The sequence below is a fragment of the Pavona decussata genome, unplaced genomic scaffold (genome assembly GCF_977016875.1).
Source record: "Pavona decussata unplaced genomic scaffold, jaPavDecu1.1 SCAFFOLD_273, whole genome shotgun sequence".
Lineage (NCBI taxonomy): Eukaryota > Metazoa > Cnidaria > Anthozoa > Scleractinia > Agariciidae > Pavona > Pavona decussata.
In genome coordinates, this window is record NW_028145675.1 from 1860892 (window position 1) to 1887167 (window position 26276).

Genomic DNA, 26276 nt, shown 5'->3' on the forward strand with positions numbered 1-26276 from the left:
ATTTTCTTTGTCCCACACTCATAACATTTTTTTCATAATACGGGAGTTGTCTTAATAATCGAAACAATTATTCCACACAATCGAAACGGAATCCAGTCGTACGTGAATTCGAACCCAACTCTTTGCAGCACTCTTCGCTGTGCCATGAGCTTAAGTATGACGCCATAAAGAGGAACATATTAATTAGTTAGCTAGTTAGGTTGTTAGTTTGTTAGTTAGTTTATTTATTTATTTACTTAGCTTTGCCGTACAAGACATGTTGCAAGTGCAGAGAAGTAACTGCTACTTATGTTAGTAATAACAATTAATATTTAGTCATTATCAAATACGGATGGAAGTGATTCCATACGCACAATGACAGGACTGAAAGATCAGTAATATTCTTTTCACACAGAATAGCCTCAGATCGCGTCATATCCTTTCGTAAAGGATTCCAAATTTGGGTCAGTTGATGTAGTACCGTCAAATTCTTTATGTTGGTTTCTCATGCCTGCAGACAATTAGGCTGCGAGCAGTCGTACTTTTATCCTCAGATCACGCGCGCAAGGCGACGGTAAAATTGTGCAAATTAGAGAAGTGAACAAAGAGGGATTGGGGAGAGGAAGGAAAAATCGCGCGATCGTGACAGAACTTAGGAGAGGAAAGAGATTGCTCGCAGTGCTGCGGACAATCGTGCATCCGGACAATAATGGTACACTTTTGATTCGACATAAACGTCCGCAAATTCTCGAGCGAGGAATTGAACGGAACAGAAATTTTTCCTCGTGAGGTTATCCTGACGGTTAGGAAAATCGGAACAACCGCAAAGTTCAATTCGGGCCAAGTCAGCGCAGCGTGAGTTTGTTATGTTATTTCCGTTTTCTTAAAAAAAATCTCGTGAATGAAAAAGGCTTGTTGTCAAGTCGGTTGAGGATAATTGTCACTCCTTAGACCCTGTGGAAAAAACGGCAGATATTTTTAATATTCTTTTGCTCGCATTAAAATAGCCCTTGAGTTCAAAAATAATTTTTCCATAAAAGTATTCAGCTGGTAAATTTTCTGAAAATTCAAACTTGAACGTTTGTCGGAATGGAAAGCACCAACAATCTAGAGCATTACGTCGGGATAATACTCAATTTTAGGTCTTTCAGAATCAAGAGACTAGCCTGCGTGGCAGGCGCTCAAAAGGGGAATAGGGCCGTATTAGAATAGAGGGTCGCGCTCTCTCCACGCACTTCTCGCGCGAGTCCGATCGTCTCTTTCCTATTTTGTTATGCGGCCCCATTATCCGAAGTCCTGTAAGAGCAAAGCCTCCGGGGACGTCGATCTTGAAATTGAATATTCTACTTGTGCTAAAACACAAAGCTAAATGTCCCAATTTTCTTCACGGTGAAAATTTTTCCCTAATATGTTGGCCTCGTTCCACTCCCCAATTGGCCATTTTACAGTTGTGTGCTTAGTGACGTGGCCTTGGATTGGAAGCGAGGTTCGGGGTGACCTTGTTTTGATACAAACCTCACTGCTTTTCATATGTAGATCATGTTGTTCTTATGCTAACTAGTTGCATTTGCATATGAAAAGCAGTGAGGTTTGTATCAAAACAAGGTCACCCACAGCCTCGCTTCCAATCCAAGGCCAGGTCACTAAACACACAACTGTAAAAAGGCCTATTGGGAGTCTGTTCACAGGCTTCTGTTATCTTTATGCATACCGATCACGACAATTCAAGAAATTTGTCGAAACAAATAGACAGTGTTATTTCATTATTGTTTACTTTGGAATTGTTCCGCCAAACGTTATACGCTTAACAATTTACGGACAGAATAAAATGAAGAGCTTTTCCCATTTCCCGTGATTTTCGTTTCAATTTCCTATTATTCTACATTCAAGCTCAATCACGCGATGCAATGCAAGGAAGCGTAAACATGCTCGGTGCACAATGAAAATCGAAAATGGCGTCGAACTGAACGGAGAGGCTGCAAGATTGTCGAGCATGGTTTAAGCGGTGGATCTGGCTCTCGGAGGTATACACAGAAGGATTTCCGAAGAAAGGAAGGAAAAGCTGAAGTAGGATTTTACTTTAAAAAATAATAACCGAAACATCGGGCAGAAAGAAGCAAAAAGAATACCGCAAGGTTGGTTCTGGAAGAGTGATTTCCAATTTGCTGATAGATTAGACTTTCATAAAAGGACAACTGTTGCCTTCTAACAACTGATAAAGTAATCCCCGGTCTATAATCTTGATCTACTTTTTTGATTCTGGTAAGTTAGAGTAAAACGTTAGGAAATTGAGCCGACAGCGTCCTTGGATTCACGTCCGGTTTTGTAGCGATTTATCTTTGCGACTGAGGTTGCATGACATAATTCATTTTTTGCTTTTTGTTCCTTCATCAGGAATCGACACACATTCCATTTGTTTTCCTTTTTTGCTGTAAAGATCGTACACTGAAGCACACTCAAGATCAAGGACCGCTCAACTCTGACAAGTAAGTGAAAAACTTACAGAAACTCTCTTAAAGTAGCCAGACGCTGCTAATGTGTTGAAGCCCAAAATTTATGAATTTTGTTAGGTGTAAGAGTGTGTTTGGTACGACAGTGATATTTTCGTGTGGCAAACATAGTTACTAAAGTTCGACAGATTCCGTCGCATCATCAGACAGCGAAGCAGCGGTGGATTCGTAACTTCCATGTGCTCAAACTAGTGCTTAAATTAATCGTTGTTTAATGTGAATAAGTCGTGACAAGTCATGCATGCTCTTTTAACCATGAAAATAATTACAATGTTTGATCATCGCAAATCCTGTCTTTTTGCTTTTACTTAGAACAATTGTTCCATGTTGTTTCTATTCTGATTTAAAAACGCAATTGCGGCTCGTAGTTTCCCTGCCAAGTTTTGAGCATTTTATGGCGTCATTTTATGGTTGAAAGAGTATAGACCATAGAAAACTGCTGTCATTTTGTTTTATGCAAATATGTATATTTATTAGACCCTAAAAGCGGAGCTCCACAATTCCTTTTCAGTTAATAGCATTTATATACATGCAAGTCTGCTTATTGTATGAACGTAATAGGGTTTTCCGATTAAGTGGAAATTGAAAGACTTTTTCCTCGTTGCAAGGTTATTAGATGCAAAGTGGTGTTTGTTTCAATTTACACAATGCAATTTGTTATTCATTGTCTACGATTAGATTGAATTTCCACTACAGCCTGCCTTGCAATAAATATTATGTCTCATGGTCGAATGCAAACTCTATTTCTTTTATTCTGAGTTACACTTTTTCAATAGACGGAAAAATGTGTTTCTTAAGTGAATTTTTTGCTAAATCGGAAAACCCTAATAACACGTAGAAAGGGGACAAATTCCTCATCCTTTCTGGATTTATATATATCTTACGTACATACAAGGCAAACTGTTTACACGAAATATTTCAGTTAGCGCTTAAAATTAATTAGAGCGTGTTTACAAATATGCGCTGCGAATGGTGAATAAATTACACAAGTCCAACAAAAAATGTTTAAAACATAACTCTGGGAATATTTTTCCTACAGAAATAATTCTAGTCTCTACGTAAACGTTAAAAATAGGAGAATATAGGAAAAATAATGTTTGGTTGTGGTCCGAAAGATTTCAGTACGCGCTTACAATTAGAGCGTGTTTACAAATATGCATGCGCTGCGAATGGCGAATGAATTACACAGTCCAACACAAAATGTTCAAAACAATTCATAACTCTAGGAATATTTCTCCTACAGAAATAATTCTAGTCTCTAAATAAACGTGAAAGGAGAATATAGAAAAAAATAGTTGTTGGTTGTAGTCCGAAATATTTCAGTGAGCGCTTCAAATTAGAGCGTGTTTACAAATATGCGCTCCGAATGGCGAATAAATTACACAGTCCAACGCAATCATTACTCTGTGAATATTTCCCCTACAGAAATAATTCTATTTTCTAAGTAAATGTTAACAAAAGAAGAATACAAGAAAAATGATGTTTGGTTGTGGTCGGAAATATTTAAGCGTTTACTGCGTGTTTACAAGTATGCGCTGCGAACGAATTTATTATACTCATTGCATGTAAGTCCACACAAAATGTTCAAAACATTTCATAACTTTAAATAGCTCAGTGAACGTTGAAAATTAATGTATCCATGAATATTTGTCGTATGGCAACGACTTAAGTATTTGTGTGTAGTGTGAAATATGTTAAATATGGAAAGTTACCGACAATTGTCTGCAAAATTGCATTTAATTTCTAAGCGACTTGTGAGTTGCTTACTCGCCACATGTTTGTTTTCAAATGACATTTCGCCCATTTCTTCGCCCTCTCAATTGCTCTCGGGTTTCAAATTTCCTTATTAGTCGCCTGCTTTTTTCGACATATGCCACATACGTCGTTTGTCGAAATATTCAACGAATACGACAAAATTCTCGTTTGTTTTTCTGAAAGACGTTGGCCATCCCACTTCCCGCCGAAAAAAAACGCGGGTTGCAGCACAGGATTAGAGTGTCTCATTTCACATTGGATTACATGAAAGAGCGTAATTACGTACGGTCGGTCGGTTGGACGGACGGAATTGAAGTGCCGTCATAACAAACCAAAATTTCTCGCACTGTTGGGTTTGCCAACATCTCTTAATATATAAACAATAGACTCCATTTGGCGAGAAAATATGCTCAGATATTTGTCCGCGGACATTATCTGTTCCGAGAAGCGAACAATTTTCCGAGAGTGAAGCTCAAGGAAATCTGTGAGCGTCGAGGCGCAGATAATGTTTAAGGACAAATATCTAAGCAAATTTTCTCGCCAAATGGAGCCTAATGTTTATATATATTGTTTTTAAAGTAAAATGGAGACTATTGTGCTCTCCAAACTTCCAGCGTGCAACCATAACTTGATATACGCACGCTAAGCATGAACCAATTCTTAATTGAACTTTGGTGCAATTTTCATACATATTATCTCATCTCTTGATTAAATGTTCATTCTCTTCACGGGTAATGGGTAAGAAGTCTTGGGAATTGGTGTTCAATTTCTTTTTCGTGCTGACGAAGTAGTTACTTCGGATAGAATCAGAGTGCCGGCATTCCAATATATTTTTCCCAGTGATATGAATGGTAAATCCATTATGCACGCAGATCAAAATAATGAAAGATATGATCACAAAAGTTAAGTTTTCTGTGTTTGAAGACAACTTCTCCTATTTAGTCCAATAAAACATTTTAAGTCTACCACGGAGTATTGCTGGCACTGGTTTAGAGGGAATCCTCGCTGTTTTAATGCTGGCGTGGAATTTTTGTAAATAACGGCTAAATTCCAATACGTTTTAACAAATGGAAGAAACGTTTTGATGAACAAAGCGTGCGCCGCCATTTTGGATTGAGTGACGTCATGTGACTGCCCAGGTGTTGCATACAAACGATCTATTGCTTCCTTGCAATAGCAACAGCAATATGGCGTCTAAAAGGCTAAACAAAGTGGTTAAATCATCACCTGGCCGGGACAAAAATGTTTTACGGGTATTACGGCTATAAGCCTTGGTTGCTTTGTTTAGCTCAGGGGATTGTTCGTACCACACGATGTGATGCTTTTGGTTTTCCCTGAGATGAATTGGTGATGTTTGGAAGGCTACCAAGCATTGCCTGCTTGGGTAGGAAATTTTTTATCCCACTGCTTACCGTCTTCCTCGATACATGCATTTTTCAACAGGCATCGAGAACTGCATTACACAAAGCTTCGATCAGTGGACAGTACGAGACTGGTAAAATGCTTCTTGATAGCGGTGAAGAGGTGGACCAAAGAGACCAGGTTTTATATCTCCTTCATTATGTAGATCAAAAATGAGGTCGTTACTTCGTCGTTCTGATGTGTTGTTACTAGTTAACAACTTTATGAAACGTGGTTCTATGACTACTCTTTGTTATTTGCAGGTTTGTTTATTGATATCAAGACAGCACACTTAAATCCGCGTGCTTTAACCTGGTGGTTTAAGAACTTGTTTGCTTAAGAGCGGCTGCCTGTAAGAATCGAGAACTGCATTTCAGCGACCACTTGGTCGAATTTCTGATATTTCGCCTGAAGATACCCTTGAATTAACTATTTTCGAAAATCATATTTTAAAGTTCCAAGGTATTTTATTTTTTGAGAAAATTGCGAAAGTTTGAAATGCGGCCTAGGTGCGGCCACGGGCCGATGAAAACCGCAAAAAATTTAGGGCAAAGGACGAAGCACCGTTCACGGTGTAAAATAACCCAATGAACTTGAAACTTTACACAAACCTAGACCAACCATCTCACAAGAAAATTAATACAATAAACATTCCAAACTCGCTGGCTGCTTTCTAAAGCATGCAGATTTGTGTACGCTACTCAAAATAGTCTCGAAACTAATGCCTATTTTCATTAAAATAAAAGTGTTTCTGGTATGTCATTTTCTCTAAATTAAATCTCATATCTCGAAAGACGAAGAGAAGAACTTTATTTGTTCTAAGTTTCAAGCTCTGATTCAAACTCTTTCCCACTCAAGGAAGATCGAATATGAGTGCGATACTTGCGGCTCGCAATTCACGTCACGAATTATGAGATCAGAACCGATTCACAAACACTTGACATCTGGAGCCCGTGAATGTTTCCAAACATCACATATTAGGCCCTAAAACTAATCAGATTGACTGAAGACAGCCATTCAATGTTTTTCGATCCCAGATTTCTTTCCTATTCTGCTCTAAAATAATATAGTTATTCCGGTCAATTAGCCTACGAAACATGTGCAACAAATTTGCATACCATTTCGATGTCGCAGGAAAAAGTAGTGCAAATCAAACTTTACAGCTCCTTTAGCTTCTTAAATGAAGCGGTCGATCAGCAAAATGGAGAAAAACGTGTGACTTTGTTCGTTCCTTGTTGTTTTGAGTGTTCGTTTTTGGCAGCGACGGCTCAAATCAATAAGCCAGTGTGACACTGAACAACTGTAACTCGATATTCACTTCGTTGATGTGGGTAACGCGCACGTGATCCTGGCCAGGCACTTTGCGCGTTCAGGGCGCTTTCAAAAAAGTACTGCTTGAGGGCCAAGCTATGACTACCCTGGTGATGATGACCTTGTCAAGCTTAAAGACTGTACAAGAGATCTGAGAGCCCACCTTTCCAGCTTTGTTTTTTTCCTAAACCGGTTTTCTGGTTGTTCCTGCCAGCTTCTTTCAATTTCCGAGAAGATAGGAATCTTGCCAGCCTTGGTCTGTCTGATGATGGCCACGAAAACTAACTTATTAGCGCAAGCGGGTGAGGGCCGTAACTACCTTATCACTAGCACGTGCGGGTGAGGGCCGTATTTCGCCTATACATTTTCCAATTTCAGATTTCCTGTTATTATTTTTTTTCACGGAGTTGAAAAAAACTGGCAGGAGCAGCGAGAAAACGGTCATTAGGAAAGTAAACAATAACCACAGCATTATTGACGCTTATTGCTAGGGGTGAGGGGGAGGTCGGGTTGGTGGTCGGTGGGAAATTCACTACTATCCTCTCAAATATACAGATTTTATATTTTTAATTGTGAGGAAGGTGGTTATGGGTGTTTTTTTTTTTTCACGAAAAAATCGACGTTCCAGGGTCTGTGTAACTGTAAGTTGAAAAACGAAATGACACTGATACTTGAATTTTTTTTGCACAAAAGAAAAAAACAACAACAACAACCAAAGCTGGCAAGATGGGCTAGGGCGGCTCGCATCTCTTGTACAGTCTTTTAGCTTGACAAGGTTTTCATCACCAGGGTAGTCGTAGCTTGGCCCACAAGCAGTAATTTTTACTATTTACTGTTTCTAAAAGCGCCCTTTCCATACCGAAATGCCTGGCCAAGATCACGTGGGCGTTACTCACATCAGCGAAGTGATCGAGTTACAGTTGTTCAGTGTCAGGCTAGCTTATTGATTTGAGCCGTCGCTGCTAAAAACGAACACTCAAAACAACACGGAAGGAACAGAGTCACACGTTTTTCTTCATTTTACTGATCGACCGCTTCATTTAAGACGATAAAGGAGCTGTAAAGTTTGATTTGCACTACTTTTTCCTGCGACATCGAAATGGTATGCAAATTTGTTGCGCATTTTTCATATGCTAATTGACCGGAATAACTATATTATTTTAGAGCAGAATAGGAAAGAAATCTGGGATCGAAAAACATTGAATGGCTGTCTTCAGTCAATCTGATTAGTTTTAGGGCCTAATATGTGATGTTTGGAAACATTCACGGGCTCCAGATGTCAAGTGTTTGTGAATCGGTTCTGTTCTCATAATTCGTGACGTGAATTGCGAGCCGCAAGTATCGCACGCATATTCGATCTTCCTTGAGTGGGAAAGAGTTTGAATCAGAGCTTGAAACTTGGAACAAATAAAGTTCTTTTCTTCGTCTTTCGAGATATGAGATTTAATTTAGAGAAAATGACATACCAGAAACACTTTTTGTAGGTGCACAGATGAATTTTGCGATGTTTAATACACCGATAAGAAACGCGTACAAACTTTCGTTGCGTTGAATGGACGGTATACGGTATACGGTAAATACGGTTTCAAAAACTACAAAATAAAAGGAAAATAAACCTATAAACACGGTGTAACTACATAACGACAATAAACTGATGACTAAGACAACTTACTTGTGTTTATCCGGTGATAAGAAACGTCAAAACGGTAGATACGCCATAAGAACAAACCTAGCTCATGAACACACACGTTTTCGTTTGATCTTTGAGCACATGCTCACTGCACCTGGCCGTAAGGCCTTATGGGAAAAAAGGAACGCGCGCGCTACTCGCGCGACGGAACTGCGCTAACATCCCCGGCCCTTTAAGGAACGATACCGACGTTGCTTAACATAACATAATATAGATTAAGGTCCTTCAAATGTTCAATTAACTTGAAATTGTAACAGTTCGTTATAACAATGTTCTCTCTATGGTTCAGCACTCAGCTCAGCACTTCTTCTCAGCATTCGTCCTCGGTACTCGTTTGATCTTCGTTTGACAGCAGGAGGACAAGCTTGTTAACGGGACGGCGTAGTTCTGAAGTTTGGGTCTTCAACAGGACACTTCGCACCAGTCCCTCTTTGTCTGGTTCCGTCTTGATAACACGGCCCATGGCCCACGCGTTTCTTGGTGAATGTTCGTCTTTGATGAGAACAACATCGCCAACGGTCAGATTTTGCACTGGTCGGTCCCATTTTCGCCGTTCTTGCAAGGTCACAATATATTCTCGTTTCCAGCGCGACCAAAACAGGTCGGCGAGATATTGGACTCTGCGCCAGCGTTTTCTCATATACACATCGTTTCGTTGGAACTTTCCAGGTGGGGGAAGTATGATGCTCGTCTTCATCGTCAGAAGTTGACTTGGTGATAAAGGGTTGAGATCATCTGGATCGCTGGAAGCAAGTGTTAAAGGTCTGGAATTTACAATGGCTTCGACCTCGCAGAGCAGTGTTCTAAACGATTCATCATCCAAACGGGTGCCATGCTCATGTAGTAGGACGGTGAGTACTTTCTTGGTGGTCCGGATCTGACGTTCCCAGACGCCGCCCATGTGGCTTGCCGATGGGGGATTGAAGATCCAATCGGTGCCTTCTTGGCGTAACTTATTCCTGACTTGATCGTTGTCTACTTCCTCGATTGCTTCTCGTAATTCCGCGTTGGCGCCGACAAAATTTGTTCCATTGTCACTTCGGATCTCCCGAACTGGTCCACGGCGGGCAATGAAACGTCTTAGGGCTTGAATGAAAGAGTCCGTTTCGAGTGAATTTGCTGTCTCGATGTGTATCGCTCTGCTTGCTAAACAGGTAAACAGACAACCATAGCGTTTCAGTTCCTTGCGTCCTTCTTTGATCAGATATGGGCCGAAGAAGTCGACGCCCGTGAACGTGAACGGTGGGGCTGGTGTTAGGCGATCCTTAGGCAATTCGGCCATCTTTTGCTCGGTTACGGGAGCACGGTTCCGACGACAGGTAACACATTTCGTAATTTGATGGCGGACAGCAGCATTGGCGCCAAGTACCCAGTACTTTTCTCTCAATTTAGCTAGCGTGTGACCACGCCCAGCATGTCCCAGGTGCTCATGGATTTGTCGAATGATGAGTGTGGTGACATGATTCTTACGAGGTAATATGACAGGGGGTTTCGCTTCCTCTGAGAGATCTGCTTGGCTAAGGCGACCGCCGACACAAAGAACGCCTTCCCTGACGAACGGATCTAAACGGTACAGGGGACCAATCTTCTTAACTCCACTTTCTTTTGTTTCTCCTGGCCCCGTGAATCTGGCTCGCCGTCATTATTGGCCCGGTGAAGGATGTCTAGCTCTTTGCTGAATACTTGGGACTGTAAAAACTGGATGATGGCAATTTCGGCTTCGTTTAACTCTTGCACTGAGAGAGGCACGTTGCAATGATCCACGTGTTTCGTTTCGGCTTTCCGTTGCTTCACACTCTCTGGACGTTGCATTGCAACTAGGTCAGCCTGGGTAACTTCTGTCTTCTTCGGATCTTGCCTTCTTCTCAGTAACGTTGCTTTAATGCGTAGAAATACAGCCACTGACAGTTTCAGGCGATGCCAGTCTGAATGGTATTCAATTAGCTTGTTTACGCTAGTGGTCGAGTCTTCGGTTACCACTGTTCCGGCAACGACCACCTTCTTAATCTCTGGATCATCCTCAGGGATCTCGCCGATGAGAAAAGGCTGTTGCGGCCATTCCGATACTGGTTTCCATAGGAACTCTGGTCCTTTTATCCAGCGCGAATGCTGTAGGTGCGGTGTTTCTTTCATTCCTCTGGAGGCATCATCAGCAGGATTGTTAAGAGTGTCCACATATCTCCACTGATGAGGACTGGTAAAGTCTCTGATCAACTGGACACGGTTGGAGACAAAGACTTGAAATCTCTTCTGTTCGTTTCCGATGTATCGGAGCACTGTAGTCGAATCCGTATGATAGAAGGTGACATCAGGCTTGGTCTCCAATTCTTCTATCAACATTTGTCCTACGCGGACAGAGACGGTAGCTGCGGTGAGCTCTAATCGGGGAACTGTTACTGTCTTGATTGGTGCGAGGCGGGCCTTGCCCATCAAGAAGGCACAATGGATACGGTTTGCATCATCTTGAAGGCGAAGGTAGCCGGAGCATCCATAGCCTACGGTACTAGCATCGGAGAACAGGTGAAGCTGCCTTGAAACAATCGGTCCAAACTCCCGTGGTTTCAGACAACGGTCAACATGAAACAATTCGAGCGTTGGGAGTTCGTTCTGCCACTTGATCCATTGGTTCCGATATTCTTCATCGTCCCATCCAAGACTTTTGCTGCGACATAACTCTTGTAAGATCTGTTTAGCTACCAGTGTAAATGGGGCGATAAAGCCTAGAGGATCATAGATCGATGACACGGTTGACAGAATTCCCCGTCTTGTTATCGGTTTGTTGTTAAGGATTATTCGAAATCCAAAACTGTCCGACTGTACACACCATTGTACCCCGAGGGCACGTTCGATAGGGAGATTGTCACGATGGAGGTCCAGAGCCTTAGTTTCCTTTGACCTCTCTTCTTCTGGAATCTGCTCCAAAACACCACGGCGATTGCATGTAAACTTCGTAAGGTGGAATCCACCCTTCTGACACGCTCTGCTGAGATCCTTGATCAACTTTCCAGCAGTGTTCTCGGTGTCCACGGACCGTAAACAGTCATCGACATAGAAATTCTTTCTCAAAGTGTTAGCAACAATGGTGCCATATTCTTTCTCGTTATCACTAGCAGTCTTCTTCAATGCAAAATTGGCAATGCTCGGTGAGGATACTGCGCCGAAGAGGTGCACCACCATCCTGTATTCTTCCAATGGAGCGTCTAGGTCACCATTTGGCCACCATAAGAAACGGAGGAAATCGCACTGTTCAGGCGGTACTCTAACCTGATGGAACATAGCCTCCACATCTCCTAAGAAGGCGACGGGGTCTTCACGAAACCTGATTAATACTCCTACCAAGGAATTCGTGAGGTCGGGACCTTGGAGTAACTGGTCATTAAGGGACACTCCATTGAAACTCGCACTGCAATCAAATACTACGCGTATTCTGTCCGGTTTTTTCGGATGATAAATCCCATGGTGGGGAAGATACCATACTTTGCCGGGCCTTCCTGCGCCTGACTCGTTTGGGACCTTTTGGGCGTAGCCTTTGGCGATAACATCGTTGACAAATTTAGTGTAGTCAGTATGGTACTTTGCATCTCGAAGCATCTTCTTCTTCTGCCAGTTAGCTCTTTTGATTGCTTGTTCTTTGTTGTTGGGCATGGTGATGTCCTGTGCTCGGAAGGGGAGCGGGATCTCATAATGTCCGTTAACGTTGCGGACGCCTTTTTCTGCCATGTCCAAAAACTTCCTGTCTTCTTGTGAGTATCCACGCTCGTCTGGGACTTTGCTTACAGTGTGATCGTTAAAGTCCATTTCAAACATACTCAGCAACGACTTGGGCGCGATGATCTCCTTGTTAAATTCGACTTCCCGCACAGTGATGCGATTCACGGTAATCGTACTGCAACTTTGATCAGTTTCAACTTGCAAGGGGCCACTGACGGTCCAGCCGTGATGGAGGCGGAGGGCAAAAGGGCCGTCACCATGACTGGGTATCACGTCTAATGGTTCCAGGGCAACTGGACAATTGCTGCCGATCAATAAACCTATTTCAAGGTCGGGCCGATGTGCAGGGATTTTCTGAGCAACCTCTGAAAGATGTTCCCAGCGACTTAGGAGTTCAGGTGTTGGAATTTGATGATGGCCTGCTGGAATCTCATCACTCGTGAAGGTACGGGGCAACTCAATGGGATTATTGTCATCTAAGTCTGTGACAACAAGGTCAGCTAGAACGGTGGTTTCAACTCGGCTATGACCGTGCATTGTTCCAAGTTGAAGAACTGTCTCAACGCCTTCTTCACCTATCAGTCTCCTAATGTTTTCGGTTACAAAACAGCCACTGCTACCACCGTCATAGAATGCATAGGTGGTGACTGACTCAGCGTTGCCTTTCTTCCTTATTTTGATGGGGAGAATAGCATGTAAGACAACAGTTTCCTTGTTGATAGTCGCATTGCACACAGTCTCAGATATATCAACACATCCGTTCTCCACCACAGTGGTGGGCTTGACGTTGGAATTGTCGGTCTCACTGTTTCCATCTTTCTTATTTGGTTTGAAATCATCCATGTGGAGTGCCGTGGGGTGTCGTTTTCCACATTTCTGACAGGTTCGTTTTTTCAAACAGTTCCTTGACACGTGATTGGTACCATAACAAGCATAACAGAGCTTCCTGTCTCCGAGGAATGACCTTTTCTCTTCTATTGTCCGCTTTCGGAAGTCATCACAGTCGTCCAAGTCATGAGGCTTGTTGCATAATAGACAGCTTCCTGTGTTAGAGTCACAACATTTAGTGTTCCTCAATGATACTGATGCAGGAGGTGTGTTAACATTTGTTGCGAAACTGCTGCTCCTCTGATTTGGTAGTTGTGTTCTCTTGGTACTATCTCTGATACTACTAGCTTTGTGCTTCTGTTCACTCTTGTTCAGGGCTTGGCTGCCATAAATGGGATCGTTAGCTGATTCAGCGGCTGATTCAACAAATTCTGCGATGTCCTTGAAATCAGCTATCCTTCCTTTCTCCTTTAATTTGACAACTCGGTCACGCCACCTTGACTGTAGGTGAGGCGGAAGCTTTCGGGCAATTGTCTGCATGTTAGTGGGGTGATTCAGCTCCGTCATATGAGACACATTCATCATGGCGTTCTTGCATTTCGTCAGAAAGAATGAGAACCGTTTTAAAGTTAGAGCATCGTCTCTTTGAATCGGTGACCAGCGGAGGGCTTTGCTCACATAAGCCATCGATACCTTAAATGGATCGCCATACTCTTTCGCAAGCAATCTTCTTGCCTCCTTGTATCCTTCACTAGGGTTCATGTGCAACGTTCCGCTAATAAGTTCCTTTGGTTCACCGTCCAAATGCTGTATTAGGTAATACAGCCTATCCGCTGCGCTTACTGTTTTTGACTCAATTCGTGTAGTAAATGCCATGATGAACGTTTGATATTCGATCGGGTCTCCCTTGAAATTTGACACTTCAGGCTGTGGCAATGTCATTGCTGCGGCTAATTGTTGATGTGTAGCTATCAAGACTTCCTGGAAAGAACGGTCCTGAATCTCCGATGTAGAAGGTGCATTGAGATCTGAGGTGGTACTGTTATCTGGAGGCCGGTACTTCGCAATTGAGCCACTTGGGTGAAACTCAGGAGTGAGCGGATCCAGTTTAGGTACAACTGCTTTCGGTGTGATCGGATCTGGTTTGGGTACAACTGCTTTCGGTGTGATTGGATCCGGTTTGGGTACAACTGCTTTTGGTGTGATTGGATCCAGTTTAGAAACAGGTGCATTCGGTGTGCTAGTTTTAGGCTGAATTCGTTCAGACAATGTGTTCGTCGCATCTTTACTTTCTACATTGCCTGGGTTCTCTTCTAGTTCTAAATCAGCATACACCCTTTCTCTTGCTTTTGCCTTAACTATTTCAGTTTCGAGCCTTAGTGCTTCATCCGCTGCACGGAGGGCTTGTTTCCTTTCTAACATTGTTTTCTCAGCCAGCAGTTCAGCTACTCTTACTTTCTCTTTTTCTCGTGCAGATGTTCTTGATGACTTTGATTGACTAGTGCCCTTCGATGATTTGGATGATACAGATCCCTTGTCTGAAAGATGGTCAAGCTGATCTGTCAAGCGTTGTTCAACAAGGCTAATCCAATCAATGACTTGTCTCCTGAATTCCAAGACAGAATTCTCCTTAGCTTCATGCCGAGAGCTTTCGGTAAACTGTTCATCTTCTGAACTTAACTCTTGATAATGGCGCTCGTATGCCTCTTGGTATTGATTAAACAACGTGTTAAGTAGGATGAGTTCAGATTTCACAAGATGCAAATTATTCTCATCTCCCATTAGATCTGTTAATATGCTCCTTTTCTTGGAAACAGCTGAAATTGCAGATGTTTGATTCTTCTTGAGAAGCCTGAGATACTCTTCCTGTCCCTTTTCGGTTCGCTTTCGTTCTCGCTTGTCCGGAAGTTCATCCGAATTTTCCGCAGAGCCTACGTTCGCGGTGGACTGGACCCGACTCAACTCATCGGCCATACTCGATTTGTTTACGAATCCACAAAGCAAGATGTACAGCCACAAATTCGCGTACATTCACGGTCTGTTCCTCCAATATCAGCCAGATAAATCCATAGTACGGTGAAACGTAGAATTTTTGAAACGAATGTAGGTGCACAGATGAATTTTGCGATGTTTAATACACAGATAAGAAACGCGTACAAACTTTCGTTGCGTTGAATGGACGGTATACGGTATACGGTAAATACGGTTTCAAAAACTACAAAATAAAAGGAAAATAAACCTATAAACACGGTGTAACTACATAACGACAATAAACTGATGACTAAGACAACTTACTTGTGTTTATCCGGTGATAAGAAACGTCAAAACGGTAGATACGCCATAAGAACAAACCTAGCTCATGAACACACACGTTTTCGTTTGATCTTTGAGCATATGCTCACTGCACCTGGCCGTAAGGCCTTATGGGAAAAAAGGAACGCGCGCGCTACTCGCGCGACGGAACTGCGCTAACACTTTTATTTTAATGAAAATCGAGGCCATTTTGAGTAGCGTACACAAATCTGCATGCTTTAGAAAGCGGCTAGCGAGTTTGGAATGTTTATTGTATTAATTTTCTTGTGAGATGGTTGGTCTAGGTTTGTGTAAAGTTTCAAGTTCATTGGGTTATTTTACACCGTGAACGGTGCTTCGTCCTTTGACCTAAATTTTCGCGGTTTTCATCGGCCCGTGACCGCACCTAGGCCGCATTTCAAACTCTCGCAATTTTCTCAAAAAATAAAATATCTTGGAACTTTGAAATATAATTTTCGAAAATAGTTAATTCAAGGGTATCTTCAGGCGAAATATCAGAAATTCGACCAAGTGGTCGCTGAAATGCAGTTCTCGATTCTTACAGGCAGCCGCTCTTAAGGTTGTCATTTACATCCCCAACATTTAAAATCTGACCTAAGCCTTTTATTAAAATGAAGCAGGAAACTTGTTTAGAAAACAAAGTTAATGAAAACGCTTACGTTTCTTGCTGCACTGGAAATATCATAGATGACCCGTCGTCGCTATAAATTAATTGGAGGATAAATAGAGGATATTACATGGCCGCGCGGAGATACGAAATTTCTCTTCGAGTGTTGAAAAATATTTCACGAGTGAGCGCAGCGAACGAGTGAAAGATTTTTTAACATGAGAAGAGAAATCTCGTATCTCCAAGCGACCATGTAATTTTCTTTTTTTATATAAAATCCTCACAATACAGCAAAATATGCTTTGTTCTTTATTTCAAAAACTAAGGTTTGAAATTGAGTACATAAGCTTACAGTCAGTTGTTTATTTGTATCAATCGTAAACCAGGCCGAGTTATGTCAATACAAAGTAAGACTAAGCGAAAAGGCCACAAATAAAATCTGTATAATTAGAAAACGGATAAACAGGTAGGTCCCTGGTATAAACTAAAATGGCATATTAAATATGGTTAGAAATTTAGCTTACAGTAACAAGTAAATCTGAACATACCGTCCTAGCTTTCATCGCTGCTTTCAACTACCCTCATACAACTCGACGTCGTACGCAGTTTTCCTCTTTGTATTCGGATTTTCTTGTCCTTCTACGAATTCGATCAGTTTCTTATCTGTGATCTCGACAAATCTGCTTGAGCTTGTCTCCATTTTAGAATAAACTTAACTTCGACTCGCGAAAAGACCAACTCAAAAACTCCCAAAAGACCAAACGACAGCCAAGCGGCGGAAACCCTTCGGAAAACCGCAAGTGCTTGACAGCGCGCGAAAATACTGCGAGCTGATTGGTCAAAAATGATATCACACATGTGTGGATAAAAATGATATGGCCACAGGCGGGATAGCGTTTTTATCTTTTTGCTAATACTCGGTATACCACTAAATTTTATATAATAACTTACATTATTGCACAAGAAGCAGTGGACCGCTACCATAGTGAATTAGTTTTCTGACCAGTAAAAGCAATTCTGCCGTAATAAAGAATAAAGAAATTGGAGAGTCCAAGTGTTCCTCTTATGTACATGAGTAGTGAGGGGCGCACTACGGTTTCCGGATTTTTTAGGTGGTTTCTCATTAATTTGAGGTGGCATACATTATCACCGATGACGTCACCGCCTATTGTCTTGCTCGCTCATTATAGGATGACGTTATATTATTTTTTTGCCTTACCAACAGATTATGAACTGGTTTGAAAGGTTTATCAATGATGTCATGCTCTATTTTTAACTTATAGCAGTCACCGGTTAGACAGGTTTTTGAAGTTATTTTTGGATACATGACATCATATAGTACATACATAAATACTTTATTATATAGCTCCTCTTTGGAGGCCCTTCCGCCATACGTGGAAAAATAAAAATAATGACAACTATTTACATTTAAATGACAAAATAGAGAAACTATATATATGAATTGAAAATATTCTTTAAAAGTCTCTTTTTCAAAATGCTAAGACTTTCCGTGTCTCTAGAATGCTTCGATAAATCATTGTAGACTTTTGCTGCACGGAAGGCGAAAGCCCTTTGGCCAGTCGCAAGCTCCAGGATCTACAATTTCTGAGCTAAAGAATCTGCATTCGGAAGTCTTTTGAGAAAAAACAAAAAAACAAAAACGCGCGAAACCCACGCGTGTGTCTGAGTTAACTAAAGACACATAACTACAAATGGCCCTTTTGTTTCCTTTTGTCCCTTTTTGTGTGGTTTTGGCCTTTCAGGCCTGGTTATGGCCTTTCTGGCCTGTGTTTGGCCTTTTCTGACACTCTATATAACCTGACTTTTCCCGAAAACTCGGAAATAATGAAAAATATTTGTCGTGTGTGTTTCTCGCCTAAATTAATTAAGTACCTTTCCCGCCTAATGACTAAAAATGGTTCGTTTCAGGTTGAGCTTTGTTGAGGATTAAAGAGTTAATGCAGTCTTTTGTTGTCTTTGTTTATTACAGTGCCCGGAATAAGAATAATCCGCACACAGAGATTTTACGATATGTATATCACATTAAAGTCAGTTATGTTTGATGTTGATGACTGTCCACCTTTACTTACGTTAACAAGGGTCAATGCGCTTTTGGCTTTCAGATCAGAGACTTAAGCTCTTGTGTAACCTCTCTTCACGGTCCGTTAGCCACTAATTATGCAAGTAGCAGTGACCGAAACCAAAACCTAAATTTGCATAAAAACTCTACGGAGCCTCTACTTTTTTATCAAAAACAATAGACAGCATAAGTTCATAGAAATAATCAATTAAAACACAATCAAAACACGCGACTACTAAATGCTTACTATTAAACAAGGCACATTTCTTGAGAGACCTGACTGAATAACTTATTGTCTTTGACTAGCGAATACAGAAAAAGATTTAAATACTGGAGATTTTGAATGAATAAAAGTAACTCTCAGTTCTATTTCTAAATCGCCGAGTTTGCCTTCATGTGTTTATAATAGTCATCTGTTCCTGTACGTCACAACGGGTGACTTGTTGGAAAAAAAAGAAGATACCAGGATAAACAGGAAGAATCAGGTAATGAGGCTAATGATGAAAACTTGTCGGACAGCAGTGAAGATAAGGAAACCAGTTCTGAAAATAGTCAACCTAAAGAGTCTCATAACTGCGGCCTGGAAAGTGATTGGGAAGAAGAGGCCGAGAATAGTAGCGACTCAGTTGAAAATTCAACGATATCTCAGGTAAAAGTTCATGATCCGTGTTAACACTGCAACAGTTCACATGGATATGATACCGTAGTCATGAAATGTCCTAAGTGCTTTTGGGAAGATAACTGTAAAGTTTGCCCTATATGTGATCACAAGATTCCTCTTGAAAGAAAGCACGCGAAGGAATCTCTCCGTCGATGTAATGATTGTAGAGCAATCACACACAAGGATGAAAGGACATCAAAAATGACATTCTATCCCCCTAGCGATGAAGAAGATAAAGATTATTAACGCTGTAATAAGAACTTTGCTTTGTACTTGAATTGTTGAACGATTTAAATAAAGAATTTTCAGTAAATTCTGAGGGTGTTTTATTGTTTTCAGTGCGCGACAAACTTAACATGCGAATTAAGCAGCCAGGAATCAATCAACCGTAATATTCTCATTTGGAGCAATGTGATGAACAAAGACAACAAAAGACTGTTTTAATAGGCCTTATCACGGTTTTCGACGCCATTTTGACGGGTAGGCAAACACGTCTGAAATAACAGTGTTTGTATGGGAATCCGATGTCAAATAATTTTCATAAAACGTCGCTTCTGAAAAATTCGTGAATTGGAAACTTTTGGAACTAGGGAAAGGATTTTAAGAAAAAAAATTGGAGGGATCTAGCTGTGCCAGAAAGCGTCCAGTCGTGTTTTGAACTTTCCATACATTTCCCTGTATTTTTTTCCCGCGATCTATTTTTAGTAGCAGTTCACGGCTGGTCGCTATACAGACAAATGTATGGAAAGTTCAAAACACGACTGGACGCTTTCTGGCACAGCTACATCCCTCAAATTTTTTTACTTAAAATCGTTTTCCTAGTGCCAAAAGTTTCCAATTCATGAATTTTTCAGATGCGATGTTTTTTGAAAATTATTTGACATCGGATTTCCATACAAACACTGTTATTTCAGACGTGTTTGCCTACTCGTCAAAATGGCGTCGAAAACCGTGATAAGGCCTATTGTTTAATCCCCAACGAAGCTCGACTGAGTTAACATAATCAGGCTGTGTAACGGTGCGTGAAATAGAACACGCGTCACATTTCTGCTTCGAAATATTTCAAAAAATCACATCTTTTTATAACCAGCAAAACCACATAATCTTGTTACGAAAAATAATTATTTCTTTCCATAATTCTATCTATTTTTAGATCCCACTCGACCGGGTGTAAAAAGATAGCATACCGCTAAACATTCTTTTCGTTTCTAAAGAATCATATGCAGCCCTTTCACCCCGATGATGCAATTTTTCTATTTTTAGATAATAATGTCGACATTACCGTTGACAGCGCACTGTAATAAACATCGACATTACCGTTGACAGCGCACTGTAATAAACAAAGACAAATCAAAGTGACACTATCGTTAACTCGTGGATATGGCGATGGAAGTGGCTTGTGATGCCATGGGTTTAACTAAAAGGTGGCTTTAATTTATAATAGTTTGGATTGGTCTTTGAAATGTAATAGTGATGATGATGCCGTGAATAGCGGAGACGCTCTTCACGCGTTTGTCCCCCACAGAGGGTGGGGGGGGGGGGGGGGAATGCAACTATTTTTCTCTGACTATACACAAATTGTTAAAACGGATTTTAAATTTATATTCTTTTCTTTCTCAAAAAATTAATTTATGTCATAAACAGGATAAGAGAAGTGCAAATATTTTTGTCATAAACAGGGTCAGGGTTTGACAGCCTGTGCAGCACATTTCCGCTTAGACTTGAGTTAGCCTCACAAAAATTTGATGTACTTGGGTAAAGGAGGAATCAAATAAGGAAGGCAAATTTGGGGTATGTCCTTGGGGGAGGCGTCACAATTTCGTTTTTGGGTTTAAGGATTCAAATGTTATGCAGCTGTTTGTGGCTGTCGCCTATCTTCAAATTTGTCCTTGGGGTGGATGTTCCCAGTCCCTCACCTAATAAAAGACTTTTGAACTGGTGCAACGATTTGTTTGCCCTATATGACCAGATATAAATAAAGGCAATTTTACTTTAAGGGCTGGATTACGGTAAACAGAATGTGTAGTTCCAAAAAATATCAATAGCCCCCCCACTCCCCACGGAAGGGATTTGATTTTCCAGGGGGGGGATGGTCAGTTTGCCTAATTTTTCAGTGGGGAGGGGGGTGACGTAAGGGACATATTTCCAGAGGGGGTATAGTGGAAAAATTCGAGGCTCGCCAAGAATCTCGTTTAAAATCCGAGGCCGAGACTTAAACTAGTTTTTCAAACGTGGTGCTTCAAAAATCCGAGCGCGAGATGTCGTCATATTAGAAATCCTCGAGCGCGAGACATCACTTTGTGCTTGGTGCTTATTATCCTTTGATATTCCTTCGTTCAACCTCAAAGGGCTGGTAATCGTCCTCGACGAATGATTCTGTTCTTCCACGATAGCGATGGAGTTGTACTGAAGTGCATTTTTACAGTTTTAGGAAACAGAACTTTCCATCAGAACTATATTTTCACTTAATTCTTTGTTTTCGATTTACCCGACGACTGATTAATGGAAGGGGCGATGTTTTCTTCGTTATCTAAACAAACACGGAAACACATTTCATTTGTAAATAACCATGATGTCGATCACTGCTGGAGTATCTAGAGCCGAGTGTCTGATCGAAATGAAATGCTAAAAGATTTCGTAACGAACTGACTTTTTTGAAAATTGCCGTTCCATTTTGATTTTGTACCAGAATTTCCGGATATTTTTGGCCGAATGGATCGGTTCAAGTTTGAGGATTTTGCGTTTCAGGTCTCGATCAAACATGGCACAAGGCCCTATTTGAGAAGGATAGCTAACGGCTTTGGAAAACGGCGAGTTCACTGAAAGCCAAAAAAAGTTTAGATTCCGTGATTTAAATGAAAATCTGCCAAACGAAATGAAAATATCGGAGACATCCAATTCAGTTTACCGTATTGAACCACGGATATGCAAATTTGTTCCACCAATATTAATAGTACAAGTATTCCTAAACGGTGTTGAAAGGCAAATGTGATCCTCAAATCTCTTTTTTATTTCTTTAAGTGTGGCTTTTTTTACGGGAAAATGAAGCAGAAAGTGGTAATTACATCGCTCATAACAATGGTCAACAATTATATTTCCGTAGCCCGACGCAACTCGCATGCGGCAAAGAAAATTTTAAATTATTTCGTCTTGAGCGTAGCGGAATTATTCGTGTGTGCTTGTAATACAAGAAAATTCAACAGATAATTCAACAATACATGAAAGGTCACAAACTTCTGTCTTCTAACCTACCGTCGATTCGACTTCGACATCAAGATTTACGCCTCGGTGAGTGGAGGCGGTGCACAAATCGCTCTTAATTATATCAATGTGCATTTGTTGAGAATCTTTTGCTTTACCTTCGAAGAACACCATTTTGTCACTTCGTCAGACATTTGCTTCTATGATGGCAAATGCAGCGACAATGCGTTCAAAGCACTAAAAAAAAGCCATGCAATGGCGACCCACAATCTAACCTGTGATCGCAGACGTATTTCCGGCTGTCGCTTCTTTCCGACGTGGGATTGGCTATTATTCCATTTCCGGTTACACCGGAGTGAGTGACTCATTTGCATACCGAACGACACTATCACTCGTGATGCTAAAGCATATCCCCGGGGGGATACTCCCAAAAAAATTGGATAGGGGTGTGCGGCCCGCTTCCCAAAACCCTTACCCTATTTATGACCAAAATCTGCTATTTTCCCTACCCGATTTATGACCTGACCCTTAAATCAATACCCTGTTTCAGACCTGCCTTATAATTATTTCCCTAGTCCAGACCAATGTTAAAGGCGTGACAAGCCGTTGCGGCACGTACACAGTTGCCGTAAACATCATGATGAAGAAGTAGCTTCTAAAAAAACGAATTCAAGACTAGAGTGCAAAAATCGATACCCTATTTATTACCAAAATGGCGGCAAAATGGCTAAAATCGATACCCTATTTATGACCAAAACGGCTGAAAAACCATACCCTTTGGCGCCGCACATACCTATATAGCCCATAAAAGGGTCCCTCCCCCCCCGGAGCATATCCACGAGTAAAAAGACTGTTTGAATTGTTTAATCCCCAACAAAGTTCAACCGGAAACGAAACTTTTTAGAAATTAGGTGGAAAATACACACAACCAAATTTTTTTCCATTATTTCCGAGCTTTCAGAGAAATAAAGAAAAAAAATCGGATAGAACAATGACAAGGCAATACTTCACTTTATCCAAAACCAATCAATTCACCTTACATGATCCGTTTTTTTTGTGTATTAATCTCCCCAAATTAACTTCTGAAAAGACTTGCGAATGCAGATTCTTTAGCTTAGAAATTTTAGATCTGATCCTGGTTTCATTCGAGGGGAAAATAATAGTTCTTGCCACAGGGCGGTACCGGTAAAAATCAATTCGAGGCATAGAGAGTGCACTGTAAATAATTCTATGACATCATTTTTATCTATTTTTAAAACTATGACATCACCGTTTTATGATGAAAGCAACCCGCCACCCTATGCTATTTTTAGATGATGACCTCACCTCCACCCCTTCCACCCCGATGGTAAACTCTCATTCGTACACTACTCCAAACATTGTGCGGTGCATGGTATTTGCAATGATGTGTCCTTAAAAGTTATCGTGAATTGAAACTTTAAGCCAATTTTTGATTTGCCTGGGGGCATACAAATTATCTTTGGCGTATTTCTTCCCTGCACTCGACATCAAGGAAAAGTTTATTTTTACTGTCCTATTTGAATTCGAGGTGATACTTCGTGGATATATCTGCAACAACCGTTGTCATTTTTATTACTTCGTGGAACTGCCAGCGGCTACGCAAAACATCTACTTTCGCAGATCACACAGGTTGCAAAAATAGTCTGAAATGTTAGTTGCCTCCCTTTCAACAACTGATAGTCTGTTCAATCCTTGCTTTTACAGTTACCTTCTGGTTCCAGTTTCACGTACAATTTCCATAAACAAGGAAAAGTACGGGTAAGTATTTTTCATTATGTGATGAAATATGTAAAAGATCATGAATTCAGTGAGCCACCGACAAAAAGGAACACAACACGTTATTACAAATCGGTTTTGGTGTTCAAGAGTAACCATTTCTGAAACATATTCTCTTTAAACAAAATGATATGTCACTTAGTTTTCATGTTTGTGATAACAACGTTTCTGTGGATTCGCCAGTACTGTGTGAACGGTTTTTCCACTGACAGAGCCTGAGAAACGGCTTTCAAAAGTAGCTGCTAAACGTTAAAATAACCACACTCGTAAGATATGAACAATTGTAGCGGTTTAAGTGTATAAGATTTATCTGCATAACGTCGTCCTTTCATGTCCTTGTAATCTAAGTTAATTTGTGACGAATATATTTAGTTACTGTGAATCAAATTGAGATTTTTGTAATAGCCTGTTGTATTTTGTTGTAGAGCTCACAAGCTTCCACTTTGCAAAACGTACCCGAACAGAAACACCCATCGTCCACCAGAGATAGCTTGAAAGTGACTCTCCTTGGTAGCGAGTGGGGTTTGTCAGCTGGTGGTTTGTCAACATTTAACAGAGAACTTGCTATTCACCTGTCAGAGCATCCTGAAGTGGAAGTATCTCTCTTAGTTCCCGAAGGTGCTTGTCAAGACAAGACAGAAGCTCAGAGTTATGGCATCACTGTTGTTGACGCAAAGGCACGCGCCGGCTACAAGGAACCTCTTGATTGGCTGAGCTTTCCACCTCAAGACCACAGAATTGATGTGATTATCGGCCATGATGTGAAGCTTGGTCGACAAGCACAAGTTATAAGAGAGTCTGCCCAGCAACCCAATTGCAAATGGATTCAAGTAGTACATACTGCTCCAGAAGACCTCAGCAAGTACAAAGATTACCCTAAGCCTACTTCAAAAAACGAAAAGAAACATCAGGACGAAGTTGATCTCTGTGTTCTCGCCGATCTTGTAGTGCCTGTTGGATCAAGACTGGAAGAAACTTATTCCTCGTATCTACGAGGCAGTAATAAGGATATCTTTGTATTTACTCCAGGGCTTTTTGAAAGGGAATTTGGGGGCTTACAGCAATCTCCTAACGAAACTTCCAAGTTTAAAGTGCTATTGTCTGGTCGTGGTGATGACAATGACTTCGAACTGGAGGGATATCGCATCGCTGCTGAAGCGTTTAAAGATCCCCGTCTAAAGAAACAACCGTATGAACTTCTCTTTGTAGGCGCCAAAGAGGGAAAGGAGGAGGATATAAGGAGAAAACTTATCGAATGCGGAATCGATAATGACCAGTTGGTGGTCAGAAAGTTTATAAAAAGCAGGAAGGAGATAAAAAAATTATTGCGCGAAGTAGATCTCTCCATCATGCCATCCAAATCAGAAGGATTTGGTCTTGTTTCCCTTGAAGCTTTGTCTGCTGGTTTACCCATTCTTGTGGGTAAAAGATCAGGATTTGCTCGAGCATTACAAGACAAAGGTTTAGGAGGCACATGCATTGTTCAGTCGGATGAACCTGAAAAGTGGGCAGAAGCAATTGTAAACGTCCGTCTCAAGGATAGAGAAAAGCGGCTTGAAGAGGCCAAGGCACTCAGAGAATCTTATAAAGAGCATTACAGTTGGGAAGAACAATGCAGAGCCCTTGTGAAAGAAATGTGGAGAATGGTTTATGGCAAAGGTTCAATTTCATTTCTGTCTTCCTTTCATTCCCTAATGAAGCAAAACGTAAAATTTCAGGGAAATCCCATTGCTTTTTGTAGGTAATTTCCATAACCAAGGTATCACACTGTAGATACCATGTAGAGTCGAAATTATTGCACGATATATTCGATTGAATATCTCATCGGACGTTGATACACCTTTGCTGGGATTGATTGACAATTGACAAGACAATGCAAACTTCATAGCGGAGCTCCGCACGCCGGAGGCGGGCGCGCAGAGCCCCATTGATAAGGCATTTTGGTAAGCCCATGTATGCGAAAAATTTTGGTTATGACGTCACTGTCCGTCCGGCGTACGTACGTACGTCCGCCCCTCTATGTAAGCCATCGGTGAAATGTCACACTCAACCTGTGCGGCAACCCGCGTTTTTTCGGCGGGAAGTGGGATGGCTTTATGCTTCTTTTAGAAAACAAACGAGAATTTTGAAGAACACTGATTTCTTGTATTCGTTGAACATGTTGTCAAACTACATATATCGAGAAAGCAGGCGACTAATAAGCAAATTTGAACCCCGAGAGTGACGAACAAACAGGCGAAATGTCAGTTGAAAACAAACATGTGGTGAGCTGGGTGAGTAAGCAAGTCGCAAGTCGCATAGAAATTAAATGCATTTTTGCAGGCAGTTCTCTATTGGCTTGGTGGCAGCGCTTTTTCTCACCAGAAGGACCCTAATACAAGTGTGATCTCCTGAAATCTGTAACCTTTAGCTATTGTCTATCACGAAAAAAA

At 41.1% G+C, this 26276-nt stretch overlaps 2 protein-coding genes across 8 annotated transcripts in view; one reads left to right on the top strand and one right to left on the bottom strand.

Moving 5' to 3' along the window:
* LOC146455539 (uncharacterized) overlaps positions 1-26276 on the top strand; it is a 362351-nt gene that overhangs the window by 201358 nt on the left and 134717 nt on the right. For 2 of the 7 annotated variants that reach the window (XM_085094236.1, XM_085094239.1), the window contains exon 2: positions 2374-2465. The exons of 3 other annotated variants lie outside the window; for them this stretch is intronic. The gene's annotated coding sequence lies outside the window, so the exon portion shown is untranslated. Of the gene's footprint in view, positions 1-1919; positions 2242-2373; positions 2466-26276 lie in introns of those variants that run through there. 2 more of the 7 variants (XM_085094234.1, XM_085094238.1) reach the window with 2 other exon arrangements.
* Positions 10210-15579, bottom strand: LOC146455549 (uncharacterized). The gene is made up of 2 exons (XM_085094181.1): positions 15481-15579; positions 10210-15400 (listed from the first exon to the last, which is right to left on the bottom strand). Exon 2 carries the CDS (start codon positions 15214-15216, stop codon positions 10210-10212), a length of 5007 nt encoding a protein of 1668 aa, XP_084950307.1. The 5' UTR covers positions 15217-15400; positions 15481-15579.

Excerpts from the sequence above, each read along its gene's own strand:
- LOC146455549 (XM_085094181.1), bottom strand. The coding sequence starts at position 15,216 with ATGTACGCGAATTTGTGGCTGTACATCTTGCTTTGTGGATTCGTAAAC.